This window comes from Watersipora subatra, chromosome 1 (genome assembly GCF_963576615.1).
Source record: "Watersipora subatra chromosome 1, tzWatSuba1.1, whole genome shotgun sequence".
Classification (NCBI taxonomy): Eukaryota; Metazoa; Bryozoa; class Gymnolaemata; order Cheilostomatida; family Watersiporidae; genus Watersipora; species Watersipora subatra.
Genome location: NC_088708.1, coordinates 7,054,581 through 7,080,935, shown reverse-complemented (window position 1 = coordinate 7,080,935; position 26,355 = coordinate 7,054,581). Strand labels below are relative to the sequence as shown.

The 26,355-nt window shown below is 34.8% G+C and overlaps 2 protein-coding genes and 1 long non-coding RNA gene across 3 annotated transcripts; 2 read left to right on the top strand and 1 right to left on the bottom strand.

Moving 5' to 3' along the window:
- Positions 1 to 1,304: 1,304 nt before the first annotated feature.
- Positions 1,305 to 3,320, bottom strand: LOC137385295 (uncharacterized). Its single transcript, XR_010977755.1, has 3 exons — positions 3,097 to 3,320; positions 2,487 to 2,645; positions 1,305 to 1,499 (listed from the first exon to the last, which is right to left on the bottom strand). It is a non-coding gene; the product is annotated as an uncharacterized lncRNA (long non-coding RNA).
- A 2,829-nt stretch (positions 3,321 to 6,149) lies between these two features.
- Positions 6,150 to 20,001, top strand: LOC137393847 (protein lin-9 homolog). The gene is made up of 7 exons (XM_068080589.1): positions 6,150 to 6,156; positions 6,269 to 6,410; positions 9,487 to 9,589; positions 12,790 to 13,013; positions 13,603 to 13,864; positions 14,320 to 14,414; positions 19,466 to 20,001. Exons 1-7 carry the CDS (start codon positions 6,150 to 6,152, stop codon positions 19,569 to 19,571), a joined length of 939 nt encoding a protein of 312 aa, XP_067936690.1. The 3' UTR covers positions 19,572 to 20,001.
- A 1,113-nt stretch (positions 20,002 to 21,114) lies between these two features.
- On the top strand, positions 21,115 to 22,820 carry LOC137393759 (uncharacterized). Its single transcript, XM_068080482.1, has 4 exons — positions 21,115 to 21,227; positions 21,410 to 21,479; positions 21,788 to 21,953; positions 22,068 to 22,820. The coding sequence occupies exons 1-4, from the start codon at positions 21,115 to 21,117 to the stop codon at positions 22,136 to 22,138; spliced, it is 420 nt and encodes a 139-aa protein (XP_067936583.1). The 3' UTR covers positions 22,139 to 22,820.
- Positions 22,821 to 26,355: the final 3,535 nt, after the last annotated feature.

Below are 26,355 nucleotides of genomic sequence, written 5' to 3'. Positions count from 1 at the left end.
TAACCCATACCCACACTTTGTTTGCATATGCTTGTAGATTATAAATGCAGGTGCCAGTAGATACGCTAATAAATAAAAGGTCATTTGGCTATGACCTTTTATTTAATAGCGGATCTATTGACACAGGTAGTAAAACACATGGCTGACAGTTTTATGTTGGAGAGTTGTTCTCCCCATATAATCTCTGTAAAAAGGAAATACAACTCCAGTTAACTTAAAGTTTGTGCGCATTGAACTTAATTAAAACCCCTGGAATGGCAATCACGTGACTTTTACGTTGATAATAATACGTAAACGTATGCGCCATATTGGAGAGCTAATCGAATGCTAGTTCCGTTTGTAAACAAACGGTGAAAAATGACAGAAATGTACATATTGAATAGTTATTTTCCAGCTGGGTGTTAATGAAAGCTACTCCTACACAACGTTTAGAGTGCCCTGATAGAAGAAAACCTATTTATAACATATGGAGTGGGATATATCAAATGATAAGTAGATGTATAATAAATTTTCGTCGACCATGTTACTCATACAAACTGTTGTATTACAAATGCATAAACCCAGCAAATGATATATTCAGGCAAATAACAACTGTTCCATTATATTAAAATTTATATTACATATGCATAAATGCATATGGAAAAACTTAGCACATGAAGTATTTCGATAAAAACAACACATAGGTATGCTGCCAAAACAGAAACTGTTTTCAAGATTTAAGTGATAATAGCTTATGAATGTATGATATGTATAATACAGTATTTGTAAAAGATGGAATGAACTACTGCAACAACTAAACGGAAATTAAAAACCGTTGTAATAGAGAATAATCAAAATAATGCAAACAAGGAAATGCAGGAATTAGTGTAATCAGATGATTAAACTTATACATACACGTTACAGAAACTGTGTAAAAGGAGATTTGTATACCACTGAATATTGAGCCAAGGTGCATCAGTTTCTTAGAACTAAATTAGATTAGGAATAATAGCACAACAACAGCTGCAGATGAATATTACAGTGATTATATTGTTACTGGCCTTTAAAAAGTACTACTTTAGTATTGTATGCCACAAAGATGCACCTTGCAGTTTGAGTGTAGGATTTTAGCATAATGATGCTGTCGGAGATCATAAAACGACTGAATTAAGTTTTTCATCAATGACACAGTGGTTGGATATGCCATCTGCCGTATCCGTAAGGTGTTTCCCAAAGCATAACAAATCACTAGACCTTACACTACTGATAAAATACACCACACAATGGAGTGGATCTGGCTTTGTATAAATACGAAAGTATTGATCTGCAACTAGCAGGATCCTGATGACATCGTCTGATGGACGCACCAATCCTCCATTGTTTTGTAGCTTGAGTAGAGTATAGAGATGTCGGTACTGGATATTTGACTTAGTGGTAACCAGCAACTGACGGCCAATGTCACGACAGCACTTTAGTTAGCTTTTGCACAATGTAGCCAGCTATATAGACTATACTGTTACCTATAACAGAAATTTGACATCTGAAATCATTGAGTTCGACAAACTGATCAACTTCTGGAGTAGCCTGTATGATGAGAATCTCGTTTTGAGCAGTAACATTACCTGTCTTACTAGCATCTGATTCTGCACCACATTTGATGATAAGTCTGCGAAGGTAGCCTTAAACTGAGTAACAGTAGGATTATTATTCCAACCCCCTAAACAAAAGCATCAATTATAACAATTACATAAAATCAACAAAAATGAATGTCTTATTCACATAAACATAGTACCCTTAATAAACAACCATACAAGTAATAAAATAAATGAAAATAAAACAGCTCAAAATGCTACCATATCGCTATATAAAATGAAAATGTAGCAATTTTCACTGGAAGTCATTCACACCCATCTTAGGCATAAAGCTTAATGGTTGACTTGCAACAAAATTCACATTACCGTTATTTGATATGAAAAGATTCACCACGTCTTACCCTGTTGTGTTGTAGGCAGGGTTGTTAAAAATTGATAATTTTTTTTAAATCAAAAAATCGATTTCTATTGTTTTATTTGATTTTTTTTTATTTAAATCGATTTTTTTTGTTCCAAAAAGATGTTTTATGTTCTAAATTGCAAGTTATTGCTATCAATTTGGAATTTATGATTTGCAGGAGTATTATGTAGTTTTATTACAACAACTAGGAAATGAAAAAAACATTTACACAGTTAACATTTGATAAAAAGGACAGCATAATTTATGCGTTGGACATTAAATCCCAGAAACGAAGATGAAGAATCACAGAGAACAGATCACACAACTGCTAAGCTGCAGACATATTCATAGGCACTTGCTGTGGCAGCTGTCACTGTTTTGGGTGCTGTTTGAGGTTTCTAAATTTTTTTTAGATAATAGCTACTTTAAGTTGAGCAACCTTGCAGCACTGTGCTTGACAATATGGTTTTAAATTTAATCATTGAAAAGTATCATTCAACATTGAAAAATATTACCTTTAAATGGCTTCAGTCGAACGTTTTAACCTGCTGTTAAAACATGGATCATTGAAATGTTCGTTGCAGATAAGTGCTCAAGGATCAGGCTTATTCACTCTTCTGCGGTTGCGATACCATTGTAAATAACGAGAGTTCTCAGTTGCTTTGTTTGGAAATCTAAAAATTAAAATGAAACTGTAGTAGTTAGTTAGCAACAGTAGTAATAACAATAGTATTATTACTCTTATCTCCTTACTGCTAGCTAGATCCAGGTACAACAATAAATAATATTATAAGCACGACAAACACTTCCTTCAAATATAAATATTTAGAAATAACCTAATGGGTTGTAGTTCCAAAATATTATTATAAAAAAATTCAAAATTTAAATAATAAAAAACCTTCGTTCTGAAGGAAGAACATTTCACTCACTAGCTTATAAATTTATCTAATCACCGACAAAATACAGTCAAACTCGTACACTCAGTAGTGACACTGATCAACTCTCACTCACCCAGTGACTAGTGTAGTAGAACTAACTAGTGGCAGTACTAACTAGTAGTAGCACAACTATTAGTAGTCGTAGACTTGAGCAATAGTAACAGAACTAGTAGTAGAAGTGACTCACTTGTGAAATGTCATGCCTTTTCCTTTAAAAGTCCATTCTTGCGGTTTTTGCAGTTCATGGAATAGCAATAGCACTGTGCACCTACACCCTTATCTCTCATACATAAATTATTAGTAGCAATCTCAGTAGTCTGTTCCTTTGATTGAGCGGTGTATTCGTGACCTTCCATAGCTGTTAAATCTGAAATTAGATTTCTTTCTCACATTGAACACAATGAAATTGACTTGAACATTAACTGATAATGGCGTCGACCGGATTTCCGTACTCGCGAATGACCTCTTGCCATTCCAGGGGTTTTAAGTTCAATGTTTGTGCGCGTGAATGGCACTGCTAAAAAGGATCGCTTAAAACACTAAATCAAACATTTGATATGAGGCAACTATTTAACCCTTAGTTGTTAGTTTACCCCAACTAGGTTATCTTTCTGGCAGAAAGTGATGCTGCCACAGCTTCTACCCATAGTCCACTTGCAACAGCGATATAATTCATAGATTTAAATTTTGAAGCTGAATAGGAGATAGGACAACAGTGTACAAAATATAATCTCATTCTGATTTTCAAGCATAGGTGTTCACACTGTCAACGAGAACGGCAACTAATCTACAAAAGCATTATGTATAAATGAGGAAGTTTGCTCTCTAAACTTTAAATCAAATTCAAATCGATATAAAGAGTTCATGACTTTTAACAAAAATTTTGCACTCTTTAAAATTTTTTTTACAAATATTGGCCAAATACCAAAAATTGGTAAAGTGCTTTACAGTGAACATAGTTCAGCAGGTTCGCCAACATGTACGACCCAATTTTATATTTTTTGACGTCTGGCATTGCAATAGCAGTTTACTGTTATATTGGGCTGTCATTGCATCAGTCCTTCTATGGAATAAATGTATAAAACAGGAATAGCAATCAGTGCAACTCATCCTCTATATACATGCTATTATGTATATGTAGGCAAGTCTACAATAAACAAAGATTAGTATTTGTAAACTAGCAGGAAGTCATGTTTTGTACATTTCACACAGATGTTGAACTATGCAGTCAGTTGATTCTGTTTTTGTTTCAGGGAAAGCATTTATGCCATGCCCAGTATTTATTCTGAGCAAAACAAAACTAAGACAACAGTACAACACTTACCTCTTTTGGCTGCTTCCTCCCAGTTCCCGTGGTCTTCGCTTAGCCTTGTCTAGACAGCCAAATGTAAATAAACAAATATGCTTTTCATAATTTTTATTCGTTATTGTTCTGTTTTTCTGTTCATGTGTACTTGTTCTATTGATTCTGTGAGAATTGAAATCTATATTTGTTATAGGTTTTAACCATTGCATCTATTTGAAAATAATACTAATGTTATATCTGAACTTTTTGGGGGCTTGGAACGGGCTTGGTGCATTTATGTGGTGAAATCAGTTTCTACTTGCGAAATTGTCTACATATGGAATAACTTTCGGAATGAATTACTTCTTTAAGTTTTAAAAGTTCCACTGCACTAAGCTTTGTTTTTAACAGTTGCTTGGGTAAAACTATCTTAGCAGTTTGGTGAGAATGTGGCAGTTGCAAAAATAATGTATGTTAAAAATATCCACCTTGTTTACATGCTTGCGGTCAGTCTATCTTTTTGTGTACGCATGTTATTTTATGTACCAACAGAAGTCAACAAAAACCTAGATGTCAATAATTTCAACCTGCCTCATTTACGAAAATTTACTACCAAAAACCTCTATTTGAATGCCACCTTTATTTGAATGCCACCTTTACATTCTTTGATTTTTACGAACCCATAATAGAAAGTGATCAGTTGAAAAGTGTCCACAAAATGGCCCTAATTATTTCTCGATTATATCAATAACAATTATTTTGTTCATAGTTTTTGTTCGGGTTCCGGTGTCCATTTTCTAACTCCAATGCTTGCGGTTGTTCTTTAAAACTTAGACACCAATGCCATAGAAATAATAACTTTATTAGACTAATAGTAGTTCTTTGTTTAACACGGTCTTGATACTTTGACATGTGTAAAAACAGTTTAGCAATTATGAAGGAATCTGTTCAGCTATTTTCAGACTAACGTTTTAACATTATTTTCGTGAAAGGTTTTCCAAATAGCAACGTGTAAAAGTTTTTACGTTGTTGACAAAGTTGTTTGGGCGTTAATATCGACTAGTTCTGGAGTGCGGAACAAGAGCTGAGGTCAGCAGAGACTGTGGAAAAAATATTGAACAGCCAGAAGAAGTTAAAATGATTCCATATGAAAGCAACAATCAGAACGTCACCTGTCGAGCAAACGACTCAAATATTTTTGTTTCAAAATGTTAATTTTGGTTTTTTCATTTATTATAATTATGGTTTGTTTATGTCACTGGTTCTTCTCTAGAGATTTGTAGCAGTTGATAGATTATCATAATATAACTTTCAAATTTGCAGACTTACAGCATATTTGATAGTATCAGAGTGGTTATCTTAACTCAGCTTACAATGGATCAACGCTCATAACTCCTTTTCTATTGCACATTAAAAGCCTGTCTTAGCTGCAAACTGTAGCAGACATATCAATGAGTGCAATGAGCTTTAAACATTCTTAAAATATAGTTATAGAATAAAAATATGCCTTCTAATTTAAAATGAAACAAAAAACTTTGAAGCTCCAACAAATTGCAACGAAAGCTATAAGAACGGTAAAGCTATAATAGGTAAATTGCAAGCAACAGATATCAACTGATAGAGAGATTTCTCAGCTTCCTAATGCATTTTTATTTAGAGATCTACAACAAGTTGGAGGTAAGTGATAGCAGATTTATCGCACACAAAAAAGGGTTAATGTGGCTCAGCTCAAATGAGAGTGCATAATATAAGGCGACATTCGCTTCGCCTGTAAAAGGGTTAAATTTAGCTTTCCAAAATTCTGGCAAGCTATTTGAAAATTACAATGCCACCCTGTATTTGAATGTCACCTCTAATAAAACGCCACTACAGGGGAAGTTTTGAAAAATTGAGTGCCATGACATTCAAATAGAGGTTTTACAGTATATATTATAAGGTACATACATACATTGTATATGGATGGTATTGTTGGAAAAAACCAATTTGCATGCAAACAACCTCACCTACTTGCGCGTTTTGTTCTGTCAGTATTTCTTACATCATTTACTGTTCATTTGTTGTCATGTTTGAACAGCGCTGCTGAGAAGCCCTCAGGATGGGCTCTATGCTGGCACCATCGACGCTGTTGACACAATGAACAACACATACAGAATAACATTTGATAGGGCAGGTCTGGGCACACATACAGTACCTGACTACGAAGTGCTCTCTAACAGGTAGGCAAGCCTCCTATCTATAATGCATAGAGAATGTTTATGGCAGAAACTGAGCATAGCGCCTTCTACAACCAAAGAGTTTATGAGAGTAATTTTAGACCAAACTGATCAATTGACTTTGATAGCTTCATGTATATAGATGGAAGGCTGATAGAACAAGTACTTAGCTCAAGAATTATATTTTATGAGAGGCACATCTTAAACTTCATAAAACTTTTGTTAAAGCTTTTGAGTTGTTTCAAGGGGAGTGCCAGCTTCTTAGGCCTAATCTCAATCACGTGCAGTAAGATGTCTTCATAAACATAAAGCTTTTTGTTCGCATAGCTTGGCTATATGTTGATCGATTAATACTAAACCTTTCATTATACAGCGGACCCTACCATGCGACATTAATTATATGTCATTAATATGTCATACAGAAAGGTATAGAAACTCATAGTAGTTATCTAATCCAAACACCCCTATTGTAAAAACCTTAAAGTCATATATATATGCATACTGTATATATTAAAAATTAGCATCAAAATAGTATATTAACTTCAGTAACTTAACATTTATAGTAAATATTATATTAAACGCTAGAAAGCACAATAAATTCGATATATTTCACTCACTGTAAAAACCGTAAAAGCGGAATGTCATAACCTGCGGTGCACTGTACCCTCCTCTTACAGTCGATCCCGGTCGTTACATCCCTGTTTGAGGGTTTTTCACCTTGCGATCTTGCACAAGTGAAACGATATCGAATTTATTGGGCATTCTAGTGTTTAATATAATATTTACTATAAATTTTAAGTTACCATGGTTAGCATACTATTTTGACGCTGATTTTTCCTAGGTACAGTAGGTATATAACATTTTGATGTTTTTTTAACGGTTGGGGGGTTTGCATTAGATAATTACTATGGGTTTCTACACCCCTCTATACGACATTTTCGACTTACGATCTCAGCACTAGAACGAATTAATGTCGATGGTGGGTTAACTGTAATTGTTTAAAACCATAACATCCGTGAAGACTAAGCCTGTCATAGTAACAGTTAAAAAAAGGCAATATTCCTCCTGAAATTAAGACAAGGGATCATAAAAGCCATAAACAAACATCTTTGAATCATTTTTTGAAGAAGGCTGAAGTAGTGTAGTAGTTGTTGAGAGGAAGAAGTAAAAATAGTGGTAAGAGTTGAAAACCTGAAATGAGCAAAGGTTGAAAAACTGGCCATGATAATTAATGATAAATTTAAAAAAATCATGAATAAAAATAAAGTGTAGATACAAATAAATGTCAGCGAGTCGTGTTAATTTAAAGTTCATTTAAACTACTGTATGGTAGACGATTTCTATATCTCCATCGTTCAACTATTCTTCTCAATTCCTCAGTTTTAATGTAATGGCGATGTGTCAACTGCCCGTTTTATCGATTAATAATTCATAAAGTTTTTCACGTAATTTTGTTTTACATTGATTTTTACATATTTATACATTGAATTTGTTTTAATACAACATGGCTACATTGTTTGATACAATGCTACATTGTTTGATACAATGCTACATTGTTTGATACATTGCTACATTGTTTGATACAATGCTACATTGTTTGATACAAAGCTACCTTGTTTGATACATTGCTACATTGCTTGATACATTGCTACATTGTTTGATACAATGCTACATTGTTTGATACAAAGCTACATTCTTTGATACAATGCTACATTCTTTGATACAATGCTACATTGTTTGATACAATGCTACATTGTTTGATACAATGCTACATTGTTTGATACATTGCTACATTGTTTGATACATTGCTACATTGTTTGATACAATGCTACATTGTTTGATACAATGCTACATTGCTTGATACATTGCTACATTGTTTGATACAATGCTACATTGTTTGATACAAAGCTACATTGTTTGATACAAAGCTACATTGTTTGATACATTGCTACATTGCTTGATACATTGCAATTTATTTAAAGCAATGTAATCTTGATATTTCATTTTACAGGAATAAATTTGAGATTAGGAGAACTAAAAATCAGTTTGAGGACACAAACACGAGCAATGCAAGTTACAAGCTGTGACATCTTGTCAACAAATCATAGACGTATGAATTACAGTGGCAACGCCATTGTAATTGCAATGGTAATTGCAATGCCATTGCAATGTAATTAAAATGTCACTGCCATTGTAATTATGTGTGAACACGAGATAAAAAGCACTTATGTTGGCTGTCATTCTAATACATTTCTCCCTCTTAGTTGCTATTCTACGTTGTTATGGCTGCACAAAATGACAGATAATTATAACGCAAGGTCAACAGGGATTCCAACAAAGTCTGCATCGTATTTAAGCGTCCCACTTTAATTTTTGTTGTAAAATTACACCCATTGGTTTGTGTGTATCATCTTGAGGAGCGTGCCTGCAAAAAAGTTTTCTTTTACATAAGTAAGAAATTAAAAAAGTTGTGCCAAAAATTTGCTATTCTAGGAAGTCATACATTTAAAACTTATTAAGGTATGCTCTGCTTTTATGAATAAGTAACGTGAACAAATAGTTTTTAGAAAATCCGAGTTCAAAAAATGAGACTTTAATGCAATTGTGTAGCATCGCAGCCAGTTGATATTTTGCAAACGCTGATCAAACTGATAAAGCTGATTTGGTTGAAATTACACAAAAATATTCAAACCATGATGCTAGCTGTTTCTGTTAGTGCAATAATATCTTGTGCTAACCTTTAACTCTCCTCCTGTCGGTCGAATTTATAGCTGCGCTATTACCTGAAATTCCCTTCTCATGGTTTATGGAAACATTTGTTTTTTACTGAATTGAAAAGCAAACAAATTATGGATTCAAACAACTGGAAATTTTTATGGTAGCTTGCCAATATATGCACCAAAAATATTTAAAATTTAGCTAAATTTTAATGCACCAACATAGAAATCAATTAACTAACTTATGATCCGGTTGAAAAGTTCATTTCACTTTGGGAAATAGTTTATATGCTTTAATAATGCTTTTAACCATTAACAATTACTAAAGCAAGTCTTAAGTGTTGTAGTATTCTGTCCCGTAGGCTGCAAGATACAATACCCCTATCCTCATTCCAACACAGAATTCGTCCTGCACGATACACCGGCACAATATCTCCTCCTCACAGAAGTAGTCATCTCCAACTGGTGAGTGTCCCTGGAAAGTGAAGTTAGCTTCACGCCTATTAAGTTGATTATAATCACATTTCATTTATGTACTACCTGAATGCCTGGAGTTGCAGGTTGGGTAAAAAGATGTTGCGCAGAAAATTCATTATGAATAAACATATACAACATTCATCATTCTAACTTTTAAATGAAGGTGTTTGTTTATTTTGTGCGCTATAAGTTTAATTAAGTTTATGCTATATATACATATATTTATAGCATTTTGGGGCAGTCTGGGCACATTTTTTCTAGTATTTCATGCGTGGTAGCTGAAGATTGGCTACGACGATCTTATAGCCTGCGTTGCAATTCGTTGGAGCTTTAAAGTTTTTTATTGCATTTTAAATTTGAAGGCATATTTTTATTTTATAATTCTATTTAACAATGTTCCATAGCAGCTCATTGCACTCATCGATGTTTGCTACAGTTTGCAGCCAAAACTTAATTTTTATGTGCGATAGAACAAGAGTTACGAGCTTGGATTCATTGTAAGCTGAGTTCAGATTACCGCAAATAATATGCTATAAATCTGCAAATTTATAAGATTGATAATAATCTATTGAATGCTACAAATATATATTTAAGAACAATTGACACAAACCATAACTATAATACATGCAGAAACAAAAATTAACATTTTAAAACAAATATTGACATTTTTAGAACAAAAATATTAGCATCGTAGGCTCAGCCAGTTCCGTTGCAATTGTTGCGTCTGTTTGGAACCATTTCATATTTTTCCGGCTGTTCAATAATTTCCACAATGCCTTCTGACCTCAACCCGTTTTCTGCACAGTTGAGCTGGTTGATATTAGTGTCCAAACAATTTTTTAGCAGAGAAAAACTTTTGCGATGCCATTTTGAATAGAAACTTTTAGCGCAAATAAAGAGAAACCTCGTTTAATCAAAATGGCTTCAAAATATTAGCCTCAAAATACATAGTAACACATTTTTCATCATAAATGCGGAAACCTTTTTCCATATCCATTGAAGTATCAAGGCTGCGTTAAAGAAGGAACTACTATTAGCCCTTATACAATTACTAGATGTTTTTGTCATGTTGCAACCAAAGTTTTTAACGAAAAAACCTAAAGACTTTGAGTTGGAGAACAGACTTCGAACATGAACAGAAACAATGAACGAATTAATTGTAATCTATGTAATTGAGTCATTGTTGGTACGGTTTTGTGGACACTTTTCCATAAAAATTTATCACTTGCTATTTTGGGTTCGTAAAGATTAAGAATGTCAAATAGTACCAGTCAAATAGAAATGGCGTTCAAATCTAAGTGGCGTTCGATTAAAGGGTGACATTGTAATTCAACCCTTTTCCCGTAGTGGCACTCAAATAGAGGCGGCATTCAAATAAAGGTGGCACTCAAATACAGGTTTTACGGAATGTTTGGAAATTTATTCTAGCAGTATAAGTAGCAAATTTTTTTCAGATTGCAAAGAATTGAAACTAAAATTGTTTCCATATATTATTTGTTGATTAGTAAAACCAAGCAACAATTACAATTATTACAATGCCCTGCTGGCTGCACCCAGAATATTTTACTGTACTTATTCAACTCCTTGTGAGCTTAAAGCTTGCGACGACATGAAGCATGACATGTAGCAAACCTTCACATGTTCTTGCTTAAAATTCTCATTTCTCAAACTCATTCTCAAACTGTCCAACTTCATTTGTTAAGATTCTCCGAGACAATAAATCTCTGAATTAATATTGTTTTACTGTTAATAACGAATATGAAAAGTTTATTTTAGCTCTATAACTAACATTTTAGTCTATTTACAGAGGTAAAATAATATCCTACCTTTTAAGGACAGATCTCCATATACAAATATAGCAAGCTGCCTGTCATGTATTGGTAGCAACTGGTTTATATATCAAGTGCTTGGCAGTTGGGTCAGATGAAAAACACATGCAGTTACTGTACTTTTCGGACTATTAGCTGCTACTTTTTTCTGATATTTTGAGCCATGCAGCTTGTTTAGAGGTTGCAGCTATTCTGTGGTTTTTTTCTTTCACCGCTAGGGCGCATTAACTGGAATCTTCAGTTAGTGCTCCTCTAGCAGTGAAATAAAAAACGAAACAATGCCTAGTGGTACTGTTCCGTTAGGCACTGGGTTAAAAAGTGTCGGTTAATACGGAACAGTGCCTAACGGCACTGTTCTTTATTAACCAGCAAAGTTATTGCCATGTTAAAAAGCACTGTCATTAGTTGTGCGACCTATACAAAAAGTGCGGCCTATGTATTGTTTTATTATCGTTTTTTGAAAATAAAGCAGATGCTGCTTATATAGGGTGCGGTTTATAGTCTGAAAAGTACAGTAGTTGCCAGGTATCTGTCCACCTTTGTCTGCTATTCTTTTGCCTTCATTATAGTTGAATGCGATTTCCCATGTAAGGTCGAATTTTTACATTGTAGATAAGAAACTTAGCCCTTTTGCTACCAAATTAATTTCCTTTCCAGGACATACTGTAATTTCATATTTGGTAAAACCTAATATTTGACAAGGGCGCGTATAAATTGTCATAACTTTTGAACAGCACGGTCTATAAAAAGATATTTCAATATCAAATTTATCAGCATAAGATTTTAGCCAAAAATGTGTTGCAGAATAAGCTCTGACACTTGTTGGTCATTCACACTACGACCATGGGTATGTCTGATTTGGACAATCAATATTATTACAGCTTACGGCAATATTATTACCGCTAAAAATAGAGTAATCACTTTCAGTAGTACTGCTGTTCCATGAAAATCACTCATAGTCCATAAATCTAAAATTAGATGAACCTCCGAAGCTGTAATCCGTCTGACAGGACAGGCCATTGCTAAAAAGAAATTGCGATCAAAAATTAAGTTTTTGCGAAGTGAAACTTCGCTTAGGATTAATTGTAAACATATTTTCTACTCGCTCAACACATGCAAATAATTGTTTCCTCTTGTTTTAATACGGATACAATAGGCTAATTAATTAACTACTGACTAATCAGAAACGTTTTCCATGAAGCCTACTAAAGTCACACCATGATGCTCTTGCCAATGCACAAATGTTTTGCCAAGCCATATTACACGAATGAGTACGTAGCGAAAGAGTTAACACATGTATTGTAATCCTGGCAACAGTTTAGGCTGTCATAGCATGTAGAAAGCTGATCCATGTTATAGGATAATGACCCGTTGCTTGGATTCGCCCCACTTCACTCGCGCCTTCTCGGTGACCAGTCAGGGACCATTGGGGGATTTCCAGTCAAGTTCCTTGTGCAGGTCACCAAGCTTTCCAAGTCACTTTCCATCAAACGTGAGAAAGTTGATGAACTGAAATCAATGAATGCCAAAGCAGAAAAATTTCAATCTTATTTAGAACCCCTTTCTGTAGAATTTCAAAAGAGGTAAGGAGTCTCTTCGCTAATCTTTTTGTTTGCTTTTCTTGTTTGTGGTTTGTGCTCCACGAATTCTTAACATGTGCCTGTCATCAAGTATGCTTGTCATCAAGTATGCCTGTCATCAAGTATGCCTGTCATCAAGTATGCCTGTCATCGAGTATGCTTGTTATCAAGTATGCCTGGCATCAAGTATGCTCGTCATCAAGTATGCCTGTCATCAAGTATGCCTGTCATCGAGTATGCTTGTTATCAAGTATGCCTGGCATCAAGTATGCTCGTCATCAAGTATGCCTGTCATCAAGTATGCTTGTCATCAAGTATGCCTGTCATCAAGTATGCCTGTCATCAAGGATGCCTGTCATCAAGTATGCTTGTCATCAAATATGCTTGTCATCAAGTATGCCTATCATCAAGTATGCCTGTCATCACATATGCCTGTCATCACGTATGCCTGTCATCACGTATGCCTGTCATCAAGATCCTTAAATCCTCTATCAAGCAGAAACTTGACAGAGGATTTCATTAATATTTAAATTGTATCTATCAGTTGATACCAATTAGAGGTAGTTTAAAGATACCTTTTCATTTCATCTAGGTATGCCTATGATATACTAGAATTAGAAGAGATAAATCGGCGTCTGGAAGAACAACTGTCAGCTGTTCAGATCTATAGCCACGAGCTGTCAATGGAACAAGGGGTTGATGGGGCAGACACATCACAGGAAACGAGGCATGGCTGTGATTTAGAGGCTAAGGCCATGTTTGAACGGCGCATGGAAGACCTCAAATGCACGATTCAGTCGCCTAGTATGGCCGCACTCATTACCAAACTAACAGCCATGCTGTTACAACTTAAGGTAGGCTCAGGCTTGGACTCCAAGACAGTCGTAAAACTTAGATTTGCATTCAGCACTTACATATTTTTCTTTCAGGATAAAATTGCTGGTCTGTTCATGCTTGCTCTGGTTAAACCATACTGCAGCGAACTTGTTGGCATAAACACCACAATACTGCCACATTCTTTATCGGTAGTACACAACTCAAATTCAGGTTCTATTATTTTTATGATAATGTTTTGCTTGCTAACTAGCGAGAGAGCCACATTTGCTAGCCAGTTGTGATATACATATAGCTACAAAAGCTACTTGGTTGCAACTAACTAGAGCTTAACTACGAGGTGCAAGCTAGCAATATATGGACTTGAGTGGATACCTAGATTGATTTTTTGCCCAATGTAGCCACAGTCTCTAAGTCTAATTACAACGAGCTAATTTGTATTAATTCTCAATTAAATATATTTTACTTATTTCAGGCTGTCAGCGAGGGAGATGTCAATGCGCTTGACTTGCGATCTATACAGAATGCACTAGAAGGTATCAGACTCTCTACAGATTCAACTAATAGCAGGTCTGTTTATAAATTTAGTTCAGTAGTTTGATAGTTTTATCTCACCTCACCGCCATGATCATGCCTGGTTTGCAATTACCATAAAACCTTTATTTGAGCGCCATGGCCTTCTATTTTTCAACCCTTCCCTTTGGGCGGGCGCTTATGAGAGGTGACGTTCACATAAGGGGTGACGTTGTATTTGTCAAATATCTCATCGGAATGTTGAGAAGACAAATTTAACACTTTCACAGGCAATTCGAATGTTGCCTATATTTTGCACTTTCCTTCGGGCCATGCGACATCAACCCTTTTGGATACAAGAAATTTGCTAACTTACCTCCAACTTGTTTTAGATCTCTAAATAAATATGCACGAGAAAGCTTATACATGTTTCTACCACTTGGTATCTATTGCTTGCAATTAACCTGCGATGATCTTATAGTCTGAGCGGCAATTTTTCGGAGCTTTTCAAGTTTTTTATTCATTTTAAATTTGAAGGCATATTTCATTTTATAATTATATTCAACAGTGTTGCATAAAAGCTCATTGCACTCATCGGTATGTTTGCTACAGTTTGCAGCCAAAACTGTTTTTTATGTTTGGTAGAACAGGAGTTACAAGCGTCGATCCGTTGTAAGCTGAGTTCACGTTACCGCAATCATGCTATCAAATAATATGCTATAAAACTACAAATTTATAAGTTTTGTAATAATCTATCAAATGCTACAAATATATATTTAAGAACAAGTGGCATAAACAAACCACAATTATAATACATGCAGCAACAAAAATTAACGTTTTAAAAACAAATATTAACATTTTTAAAACAAAAATATTGCATCATTTGCTCTACCAGTTGCATTCTGATTTTTGTTCTGTTTGGAACCATTTCATATTCTTCTGGTTCAATACTTTCCACGGTGTCTTCTAACCTCAACCCACCTACTGAACAGCTGAGCTAGTGGATATGAGCATCCAAACAATTTTTTAGCAGAGCAAAACTTTTACACGTTGCCTATTTTAATAGACATTTCTACGCAAATAAAGAGAACCTGCGTGTAATCATAATGGCCTCAAAATATGTAGTAGCACAGATTCCATTGTGAATGCGAAAAGTTTTTTCACGTACATCGAAGTATTAAGATCGCGTTTAAAAATGAACTACTGATGGAGTACTATTATTTCTGTGGTGTTGCATTCAAAGTTTCTGACGAAAAAACTTGAAGACTTGGAGTTGAAAAACGGAATTTGATATGAACAGAAACTGTGAACGAATGAATTTTTATTGATGTAGTCGAATTATTATTAGTACGGTTTAGTGGACGGTTCATTTTTACCGATCAATTGCTATTAAGGGTTCGGTAAAGATTAATAATGGCAAATAGTGATGCTCTAATAAAGGTCGCATTCAAATACTGGTTTTACAGTAATTGCAGTAGTGATTGAGTATTGGCGCGTTTGGATTGCATAAGTGTACCCAAGGTCTTGTCATCGAAGGAAATGTGTTGAACCCTACTATCGAGTAGGGCTCACGCTATCCAAATGATTTACCAAGGATTGGCATGATTACAACATTTACCAAGGATTGGCATGATTACAACATTTGCGATTCAATTCAGAAGTATTAATCACTTACAACTTGGTGGCTATTTAAACCTATATTGCGATACACTTTTTCTGTAAAAAATCTAATATTTGAAAGAAATTGTTCGCGGTAGTAATGAAATCCATGGCAGATTTTATGAACGTCTCAGGTAAACTGAAACTGCATATGATGCAATGTGCATTATAAACCCATACCAAGTAAATACTCATACCAATATAAACCATACCTTTGCAAGAAGGAAAAAATCTAACCTATCATTCATTTTCTTTGCAGTCGGTAAAACTGAAATGCTAGTAGCTACAGCAATAGTAATAAATTTTTACTGTTTTCGGATTTTCTGTCAGCTGATATTATTTATCAATAACTAGCCATCACAGTTGCTCACATATCCCTTGAGATGCATTAAAATATTCATGAGTAAATTAATTTTTTTTTCTCAATGGTACAATATCCGAACTGTGTTTTTGATAGTTTTTTAATTATGTTGGATTACACATATAGAATTTATCCAGTATTTCCTCAACAGTTGCATGATTGTAGTAGCTTGATGTGATGCAAACCATGTAAATCGGAAATAGTTTTTCCAAGTGGTAGTCATATATCATGATGGTTTTAGTCTGGCAAACATGGATTTCTGTCACTGCAAGTAGGGCTTACTGTTGGCTCATTATAAACATTGATATTGTGAATTGTGTTCATTTTGTGGTTTGATTTGAGAACAAACTATATCATTATTTTGCTACGATGTGTGCTCATTGGATATGCAAAAGTCACTCCATAAAACATTCTTTTAATTATTCCAACACATTAAGCGGTAATGTAGATTCTACATGTTTGATGAATCGCAAAAATTAAATACAGTCATACTTCAACTTACGAGCTTAATGCGTTCCGAGACTGAGCTCGTATGTAAATTTACTCGCATGTTGGTGCAATTTATTTATATATAGAACAATTAAATATATATTGATTGGTTTCCATACTCTAAAATAAGCAAATAAAACACTCAAAACAAGATATTGTAACAGAAAGAACATGTTGGTTATTCTCCTTACGTACTACATGCTTTCAAAAAGCAACAAATAAAAAATGATGCAAGGAAATGTGATTAATTAAAATGTAAAATTAAATACATACAATAGCAGTTAACACTCGCGTTTGCCAGGGAGGGAGATATAAGTTATCCTTCGTTACAACAGTTGACTTTGATAAATTTGGATTTTATCAAAGTGTTAAAAGACAAACTTAGAAGCAAACCTAAAAGCAAACTTTCATTTTCAACTAAACGTAATTAAAATTTCTTCGGCGTTCATAGTTTGAAGTTTCTCGCTGGTTAGCGAGAAATTTTTTCTTTTTTTTCGCTTTACGACCAGCCGGCCGTTTCAAGATAAACCTATCTAAGGACGTTTGCATTTGTCGCCCTTGCAACATGTTGCGATTAGGACGAACACAAGTGTCGTCACAAATGGTTAATGCACGACCACTAGCCAGCTTGTCCGAATGTCTATTAAACAGTTTGGATAGATAGCGCCGGCCTTTTCACATAACATCGTTTCAGTTACGCTGTCACCGGCCAATTGTTTGTCCAATGCCATCAGCGGTCGTGAAGATCGCTGCACCGTTTAAAAACTATGGTTAGTCCTTTTGCGAACTAAATGTCCTGAATATAATCCTTCTGTTTGATAATTATGAATGTATTTCTGTCATATTGCCGAGCTAGCTCAATCACGCATACACATTTCGCATATTTTTCCGTTTAATATCAATTGTTATCATTTGCGTTTTCTTTGTATTATCTTTCATTTTACTGGCAAACTTTCGGTCTACGCATAGTACGTTTAATTCACATAATTTTGCACAGAAAATCGTGCACAAAAAAACACGGTACAACAGTATAACCTGAGCAGTTGAAAAATACAGAGTGATGCTGTTCTCATAAAACACCTCCGGCATACTTGGCAACTGACTCAAGTGCTCGTATCTCAAACATGGCTCGTATGTTAGTGCTAAAACTTGCTTGAAAGATGGCTCGTATCTCAAGTTTCTCGTATGTTGGAGCACTCGTAAGTTGAAGTATTACTGTATTGAAATGACAGGAAACGAATAGCTTGGGCTCCAATAAGATTCGGGAAGAAGAATAAGCTTCGTTTGAAAATGCATCATACAAACTTTGGTTTACTTAAAGTTAGCATTTTCAGTAACTTCGTGGTTAGGGTGTTTGAATCTGTGCCAGAGACATGAGCTAAGAACCTTAGGTGACATGATAGTTTAAGTTTACAAGAACATGTGTTTATATGAACATGAGTTTATATGAACGTGAGTTTGCAAGAACATGAGTTTATATGAACATGTGTTTATATGAACATGAGTTTTTAAGAGCGCGAGTTTACAAGAACATGAATTTACAAGAACATGAATTTATATGAACATGAGTTTATATAAACATGAGTTTATATGAATGTGAGTTTATATGAACATGAGTTTATATAAACATGAGTTTATATGAACATAACTTTATATGAACATGAGTTTACAAGAACATGAGTTTATATGAACATGAGTTTATATGAACATGAGTTTATATATTGAGCATGAGTTTATATGAACATGAGTTTATATGAACATGAGTTTATATGAAAATGAGTTTATATGAACATGAGTTTGCAAGAACATAAGTTTTTAAGAGCATGAGTTTACAAGAACATGAGTTTACAAGAACATGAATTTACAAGAAAATGAGTTTTTAAGAACATGAGTTTACAAGAGTATGAGTTTGCAAGGACATGAATTTACAAGAACATGAATTTACAGGAACATGAGTTTACAAGAACATGAGTTTGCAAGAACATGAGTTTGCAAGAACATGAGTTTACAAGAACATGAATTTACAAGAACATGAATTTACAAGAACATGAATTTACAGGAATATGAGTTTACAAGAACATGAGTTTGCAAGAACATGAGTTTACAAGAACATAAATTTACAAGAACATGAATTTACAGGAACATGAGTTTACAAGAAAAATGAATTTACAAGAACATGAGTTTACCAGAACATGAGTTTACCAGAACATGAGTTTACAAGAACATGAGTTGATAAGAACATGAGTTCACAAGAACATGATATCGTTTAAATGCGTAACCTTTCTCGTAGTAGACTTTTCTGAATCATGTTTTAACACGTGTGTGCTTTAAACTGTTTCCTGATTGAGATAACTGTTGAAGGCCAACAACAGTCGGTGGGTGAACTAGAGCTTCAAGTTTGTTCATTCTGCATGTCTCCTACATTGTCAAGCTGTATGCAAAGAATGAATCATTACAAGATGAAGAGCTCATTGTTAGGGTCAATAGCTGTTTAAGAAGAGCGTAGTGTTTGTGTTGGAAATACTAGTTTTCAAGGCATGTGTTATACTCAACTGTGTCTGTCTGGTATTGATCTCATTCATGTGAATCACCATTTTAGTTGCTTCAGGAACAATGTAGAAGTGCACGTAAATCACATTCAGAGCTGTCTCACTCAAATGGGCAACCTCCACGCATTTACCTCATCTGCTGATCGATATTTGTAGCAACTGTAAGGATGCTAATTGTATAGCGTAGTACTTTATTTATTTTTTTCATTGAATATTTTTAAAGCGGTTTTTATGAGCTTTTTGCAAAGATAGATTGTAATATAAAAGTAGCATCTATAAAAAGGCTTTCGACTTGCGGCAGTTTTCATGCTATAAAAATTGTTCTACTTGAAAGTTTTCTTAACATGTATAGCACAATTTTTCGTCACATACCTTGAGCTTTTATCAATGATTTTGAATTCGATACCTTCATTTTCTGCTCACTTTGGAGTGCAATTTTATTGTCATTTTTATTATCTTATTTATGAATGTACAGCCCTGACTCAATAGTACCATTCAATATTATACTCTAATTGTTAGATACAAAATTTTTAAAAGTGCACTAGTTTTTATTGTTTGCTGTCATTTTTAATGTTCACGAGTTGTTCATCGGTAATAAATGATCTACTTAATATAAATAAGATCTTTTATGATTATTGTAGTTTCTTGCAATCATTTCTTCTAGCAACCTTGGATTGTCTCTAGTGGTTCTTAATCTAATCTAGTAGTTGCATACCTCATCTCGTAGCACTATATCTCATCTAGTACCATTATATCTTATCTAGTAATACTATATCCTAACTAGTGCTGGGACGATATCAAAAATTAGTTTCGGTACGATATGATAACGTAGTCAACAAATATATCGAAATATCGGTTATGTTATTAGGAGTTGTCTTACCTGCCAGAAAAAGCTACCATGAAAGAACAACTCCCTAATGAATTTATATACCGGTATAATTAGCCTGTCTTGACAAGCTGTTGTTTTTGCGTAGTTGTCTCCCCGTCGAGCGGCGAGCAACAACAGCTTGTCACAAGACGTACTGCACCTGATGCATCAGGTGCACTCATAGAGAGTTGTCCTCTTCCGTCTATGTGGTTAAAGCATCAGACTTGTAAGGCCGGCGGCATACTTTCGGCACATTAGCATGGCTTGACCTCTTAAAATGTTGTGGCATTAGCGATCGTAGTTGTATGAGAGAGATATTGCGAGCCACAGATCCCAAAATCAAACGGGCTTACTTTGACAATGATTCGATATGCGAGTAAGGTTCTGGGTTACATAACATTTGTAATTACATGTGGCTTGCGCGTTGGATGGAAATTCCCGATGGTTAGTTAGGCATGTCGTCAGCTGGCTCTACCAGTGTCGTATAGGGAGAGTTACGTCATTTTCGAGAGTTCCAAACAAACTTGCTTTGCTATACATGTATGAAGTTCTGTTGAAAATTAAGGTGCCGAATCAGAAACACGACTTATACACAGTCGAATCACCATTTTTTTAGCCTTTTTATATACCACAAAGATCGTCAGAATTTTCTGATTTTTTCATGTATAACATGAAGAACCTATATGTGGTTAGTTAGATTTACACCAGGTTAAACGCAAAATTCCGTTTATCTGACAACATGGAGTTATTTCGATCTTTGCGTCAACACTTTTCCCCTTAATTTTTTATGATTTGAAATCTAATTGTGTTTTAAGCAGCATCTTCGTCATAATGGTTAATTGTTGGGCTGTGAGATACTCAAGGCAGATCAGAGTTAGGCTTACAGGTTTTCAGTTCTCAAAAGATCCTAAAAGAAGGAATGCATGGATTGTTATAGTGGGCAGGTAAGATTCACGTTGTTTTTAGTGTTTGTATAGATTTAGATATTACTATTAATTTAATGTTTAACTGATTAGTAGGAAAGCTAAAGATGGTTGTAGACTATTATTCACAGCCATGGCTGGCCTATGTGAACAGAGTAATTTTTTATTATTTTATTTAAACAGTGTCGATGTGAAAATTACAGGTTGGATTATGGAAGTAGCAAAAGGAATCCAAAACTTCTGCGGCAAACCGTTTCTTCTACACTTTGTGAGGTTAGCCAAAATATAATATAAAACTATCTTGTTATACGTATATCGGTTTTTAAACCATGTTGGTATTCTTATTGTCATTGTAATTATTGCTGTTAGTTGTTAGAATACATTTTATAATTATCATAAATGCTATTCATAAGTTTAGTTGTTTGTATAGTACCACTATTGTTTTTTGTCATGTTTTTTTATTGGTATATTACCAAAGTTTTCTTATCTGTTGTATTGCTTTGCATTTGTGTTATTATTGAAGTTAATAAAAATAGCATATAGTATTTTGCATATTGCATTTACAAGCTTCTTTTATTTAGGCTGCGAGTATGGATGAGAGGGGTCGACAGTGTTGCCTTGTGTTGGATGAGATGGAGATTACTGAAGCCCTTGAGTATGATGCTAGCAACAGCTCCGTAATAGGAGGAGTGACATTACCTGGCCATAGTGGCCTTGCTAGTCATAGTTTAGTGGTTATATTTGGAGGTTGGTGAGGTTAGTTTCTTGTTTATTGCATTTATTACTTTCTTTTTTGTGTCTGCAGTTTTACCACTAATATTACATGTACTTTGAATCCAAGTGTTGGCTGTATCTTTGCAGGAATTACTGAAATATGGAAACAAATTATCGCATTCCATCTCACTGGTGAATCTATTTCCGGGACAGTCTAGTTTCTCTTATTATTGATGTCATAACACATGCAAGCGGTATTGGTCTGAAAGTTGTTGCTGTTACTTCAGACACGGGGTCAAGCATCCAAGCGATTTGGAAGATTGATATTGATATGCCATTTATATTGAATATTGATATGCCACGTCAACTGCTCACTTGTCATCCTATATTGCAGAAACTAGTGAGGAAGTTTGTGAATGTTAGACTTCATATTTTATGTCAAAAACATACCTCCACCTCACAGTCAGTGTAGTTTGGTAGCAAAAGCATGGCCATGTGAACATTAGCTCAGAATATTCATCAGTTGTTGACATCAGTGTTGTTGAAATTTGATGCTTTCTGTATTTTTACTGTACTCATTCTTGTTGACTAGTATAATATGTATATATGTTATAAACATGTGTAAGTCAGCCATTGCATACAAAATACTACTTTGGCATACCTTATTATAGTACTAGTACTGTAACAGCTTAGCTTCTTTGACTTGTTTATTCGAAGTTAATAATTTGTTATTGCAACAATACTATGGAAGATTTTCTATGTAGTTTAATATGCCCTTTTAGTATTCAGTTTTATTATAGAAAGCTGTTCAATTTTTATGTTGTACTTCATACTTCTTGCACGTTTAATTAAAATCATTGTCCGTAATAAATTTGCGGTTGGCCATTAATTTGCATAAAACAAGCCTGTTTATAATTTTTATGAACAATAAATTGGCAAGTGATGGTATTATAAATATAATTATCATTGTGAATACATTAAATTGTTTGTTTGGCCGCCCAAAGTTGTGAAATTGCAAGTACACACAATTTAGCTAAAACATTCTAGTGCAGATAATAGGAGTTATTTACTATGAAGCTCGAGCGCTAATAATTAGTAAAATGTAGTTGGAAATTCCAAGTGAATGAGTTTAGACTGCAATTCTCAGTACTCAGCCGCCGAAAATTACTAAAAGGTTGGGGGCGGTTCAGCCACCCTAGCAAATACGGGCCTGCTACCACTACCACTAATAGAGCCAGCTGACGACTTTCCTAACTAACCATCGATAATTTCCATCCAATGCGCAAGCCACATGTAATTACAAATGTTATGTAACCCAGAACCTTACTCGCATATCGAATCATTGTCAAAGTAAGCCCGTTTGATTTTGGGATCTGTGGCTCGCAATATCTCTCTCATACAACTACGATCGCTAATGCCACAACATTTTAAGAGGTCAAGCCATGCTAATTAGAGATGCCCCGATTCTAAATTCACCAGCCGATTCAGATACCGATCCTAATTGAAAAATAATCCGATTCAGATACCGATTCAGATCTTTTGTGTTGCATAGATATTTCTTCATTTTATTATGCAAATACAAACATAATGCAAAGAAAACATGAATATTCTTGTATTTATTTGTTTGCATTTATGGAAAAAATAAATATACATATTCACATACTGACATACCGTGCATGCAGTAACAAAACAGTCCATGTTTCTTGTAATTTGTAAATAAAGGTAATTACTGTTAGTAGTGCAGTTCTATCTGTGATAACGAAGTCCCTCTTCTATTGTTGGATGAACTGCTGTGCCAGTACAAGTTTAGAGCAAATCAATGTTTCTTTTAATTACCGTTAGTGATTCAATTATCTCAGTAAGACGTCTCTTTCTTCCATCATTATCAATGTAGCCAAGAGTACTGAAGGGGGATTGACTTGCCACAGATGTTGGAGGACAGGCTACATACCGATACGCCACTGGGGTTAACGTTTTTTGTACAATACAAACGATCCATTGTATCGTCAGGATCAAGAGAGTGATAGATAACTTTATGCGTCGACTGTTTAAATTACTTTCGTAATGCTAGTAAATAGAAATATTACACTGCGTTCTTGCCTCCCATTTTTGTTATCTTGTTCGTGATTGCCTGCAATAAATCCTATCGCTGTAATTGGGAAATACCACACTTTTTGTTTACGTTCTGGCTAAAAAGTTTCCTTCGCTGTGTTGATCAGGCTATAGACATGAAATAAATTGTGTGGCAGGCCTGAAATTCATTAAGTAAAAGTGAGAAGCTTACAGTTGATGATGCTTTTTTATTAGTATAGCAAGCTAAGATACAGTTTTCTGCTAAATGGTTGATCTGTAAAAAGTATCGGAAGGTTCAGATTGTTTAAGAAAAGATCGGCCGATACCGATTCAGATACTTGACACCCATATCGGCACCGATACCGATTCCGATACCAAAATCGGGGCAACTCTAATGCTAATGTGCCGAAAGTATGCCGCCGGCCTTACAAGTCTGATGCTTTAACCACCTAGACGGAAGAGGACAACTCTCTATGAGTGCACCTGATGCATCAGGTGCCGTACGTCTTGTGACAAGCTGTTGTTGCTCGCCGCTCGACGGGGAGACAACTACGCAAAAACAACAGCTTGTCAAGACAGGTTACGGTATAATTCACTGAAGAATCGGGTATCAAATAGGTACAGTAGAATATCCTTCGTTTTTCGTGACGTCTTTCTATCGTTGTCCGCCATCTTTATGGAGAACTTCTATCGTTAAAAACACGAAGCTTCTGCAATTGATTATGTTTGTTATGCTTTTGTTTGCAAATTTTTTATTGTAGTATCAAAACAACATCAAAAATACTATTATTCATGTAAACATCAACGATACTTACACAGATGATACAGGCCATATTATAGTCAACAAATTATTAATAACAATTAATCTTGCCACAATCAATACTCATAGAAGACCTATTCTTCAAACCTGAACTCTTGTATATAGTATCAATCAATTTATTTTTGTAAAAGTTATCCTGCATTACTTATTTGAAGTCATCATCTCATGTAAATTTTATTTTAATTTTTACACCAATAATCTCAAACTAAACATGAATTGTTCACTACTATCTTGCATTCAGGATACTTTCACAGGTTCCATTTTATTTGATAATATGCCTGAAAATAGAGGCTTTTTGTTATTTTGTTATCAGCAAAATTAAACATTACTCGCTAACATATTATTAATCCAGAGAATGACGATAGTTTTCTACAAAGATGGCGGCTTTTTCGTGGACGAGCGCGTTTGTAAACAATGCGATGACGTCAAAAAACCGATAGATCAACGATATCGACGGTATCCGATATTTCGATATGGGCAGAAAGCACTCGGTACGGTCGGTATCAGAAAGTGATATCGACGATATACCGAAATATCGTAATATCGTCCCAGCACTAATCCTAACTAGTAATACTATATCCTATCTAGTAATACAGTAATACTTCAACTTACGAGTGCTCCAACGTACGAGAAACTTAAGATACGAGCCAGCTTTCTAGCAAGTTTTAGCACTAACATACGAGCCATGTTTGAGATACGAGCACTTGAGTGAGTTGCCAAGTATGTCGGAGGTGTTTTATTAGAACAGCATCACTCTGTATTTTTCAACTGCTCAGGTTATACTGTTGTACCGTGTTTTTTGTGCACGATTTTCTGTGCAGAATTATGTGAATTAAAAGTACTGTGCGTAGACCGAAAGTTTGCCAGTAAAATGAAAGATAATACAAAGAAAAAGCAAATGATAACAGTCGATATTAAACGGAAAAGTATTGAAAAATATGCGAAATGTGTATGCGTGATTCAGATAGCTCGGCAATATGACAGAAATACATTCATAATTATCAAACAGAAGGATTATATTCAGGGCATTTAGTTCGCAAAAGGACTAGCCATAGTTTCTAAACGGTGCAGCGATCTTCACGACCGCTGATGGCATTGGACAAACAATTGGCCGGTGACAGCGTAACTGAAACGATGCAATGTGAAAAGGCCGGCGCTATCTATCCAAACTGTTTAATAGACATTCGGACAAGTTGGCTAGTGATCGTGTGTTAACCATTTGTGACGACACCTGTGTTCGTCCTAATCGCAACATGTTGCAAGGGCGACAAAGGCAAACGTCTTTAGATAGGTTTATCTTAAAACGGCCGGCTAGTCGTGAAAGCGAAAAAAAGGAAAGATTTCTCGCTAACCAGTGAGAAATTTCAAACTATGAGCGCCGAAGAAATTTTAATTACGTTTAGTTGAAAATGAAAGTTTGCTTCTAAGTTTGTCTTTTAACACTTTGATAAAATCTAAATTTATCAAAGTCAACTGTTGTAACGAAGGATAACTTATATCTCCCTCCCTGGCAAATGCGAGTGTTAACTGCTATTGTATGTA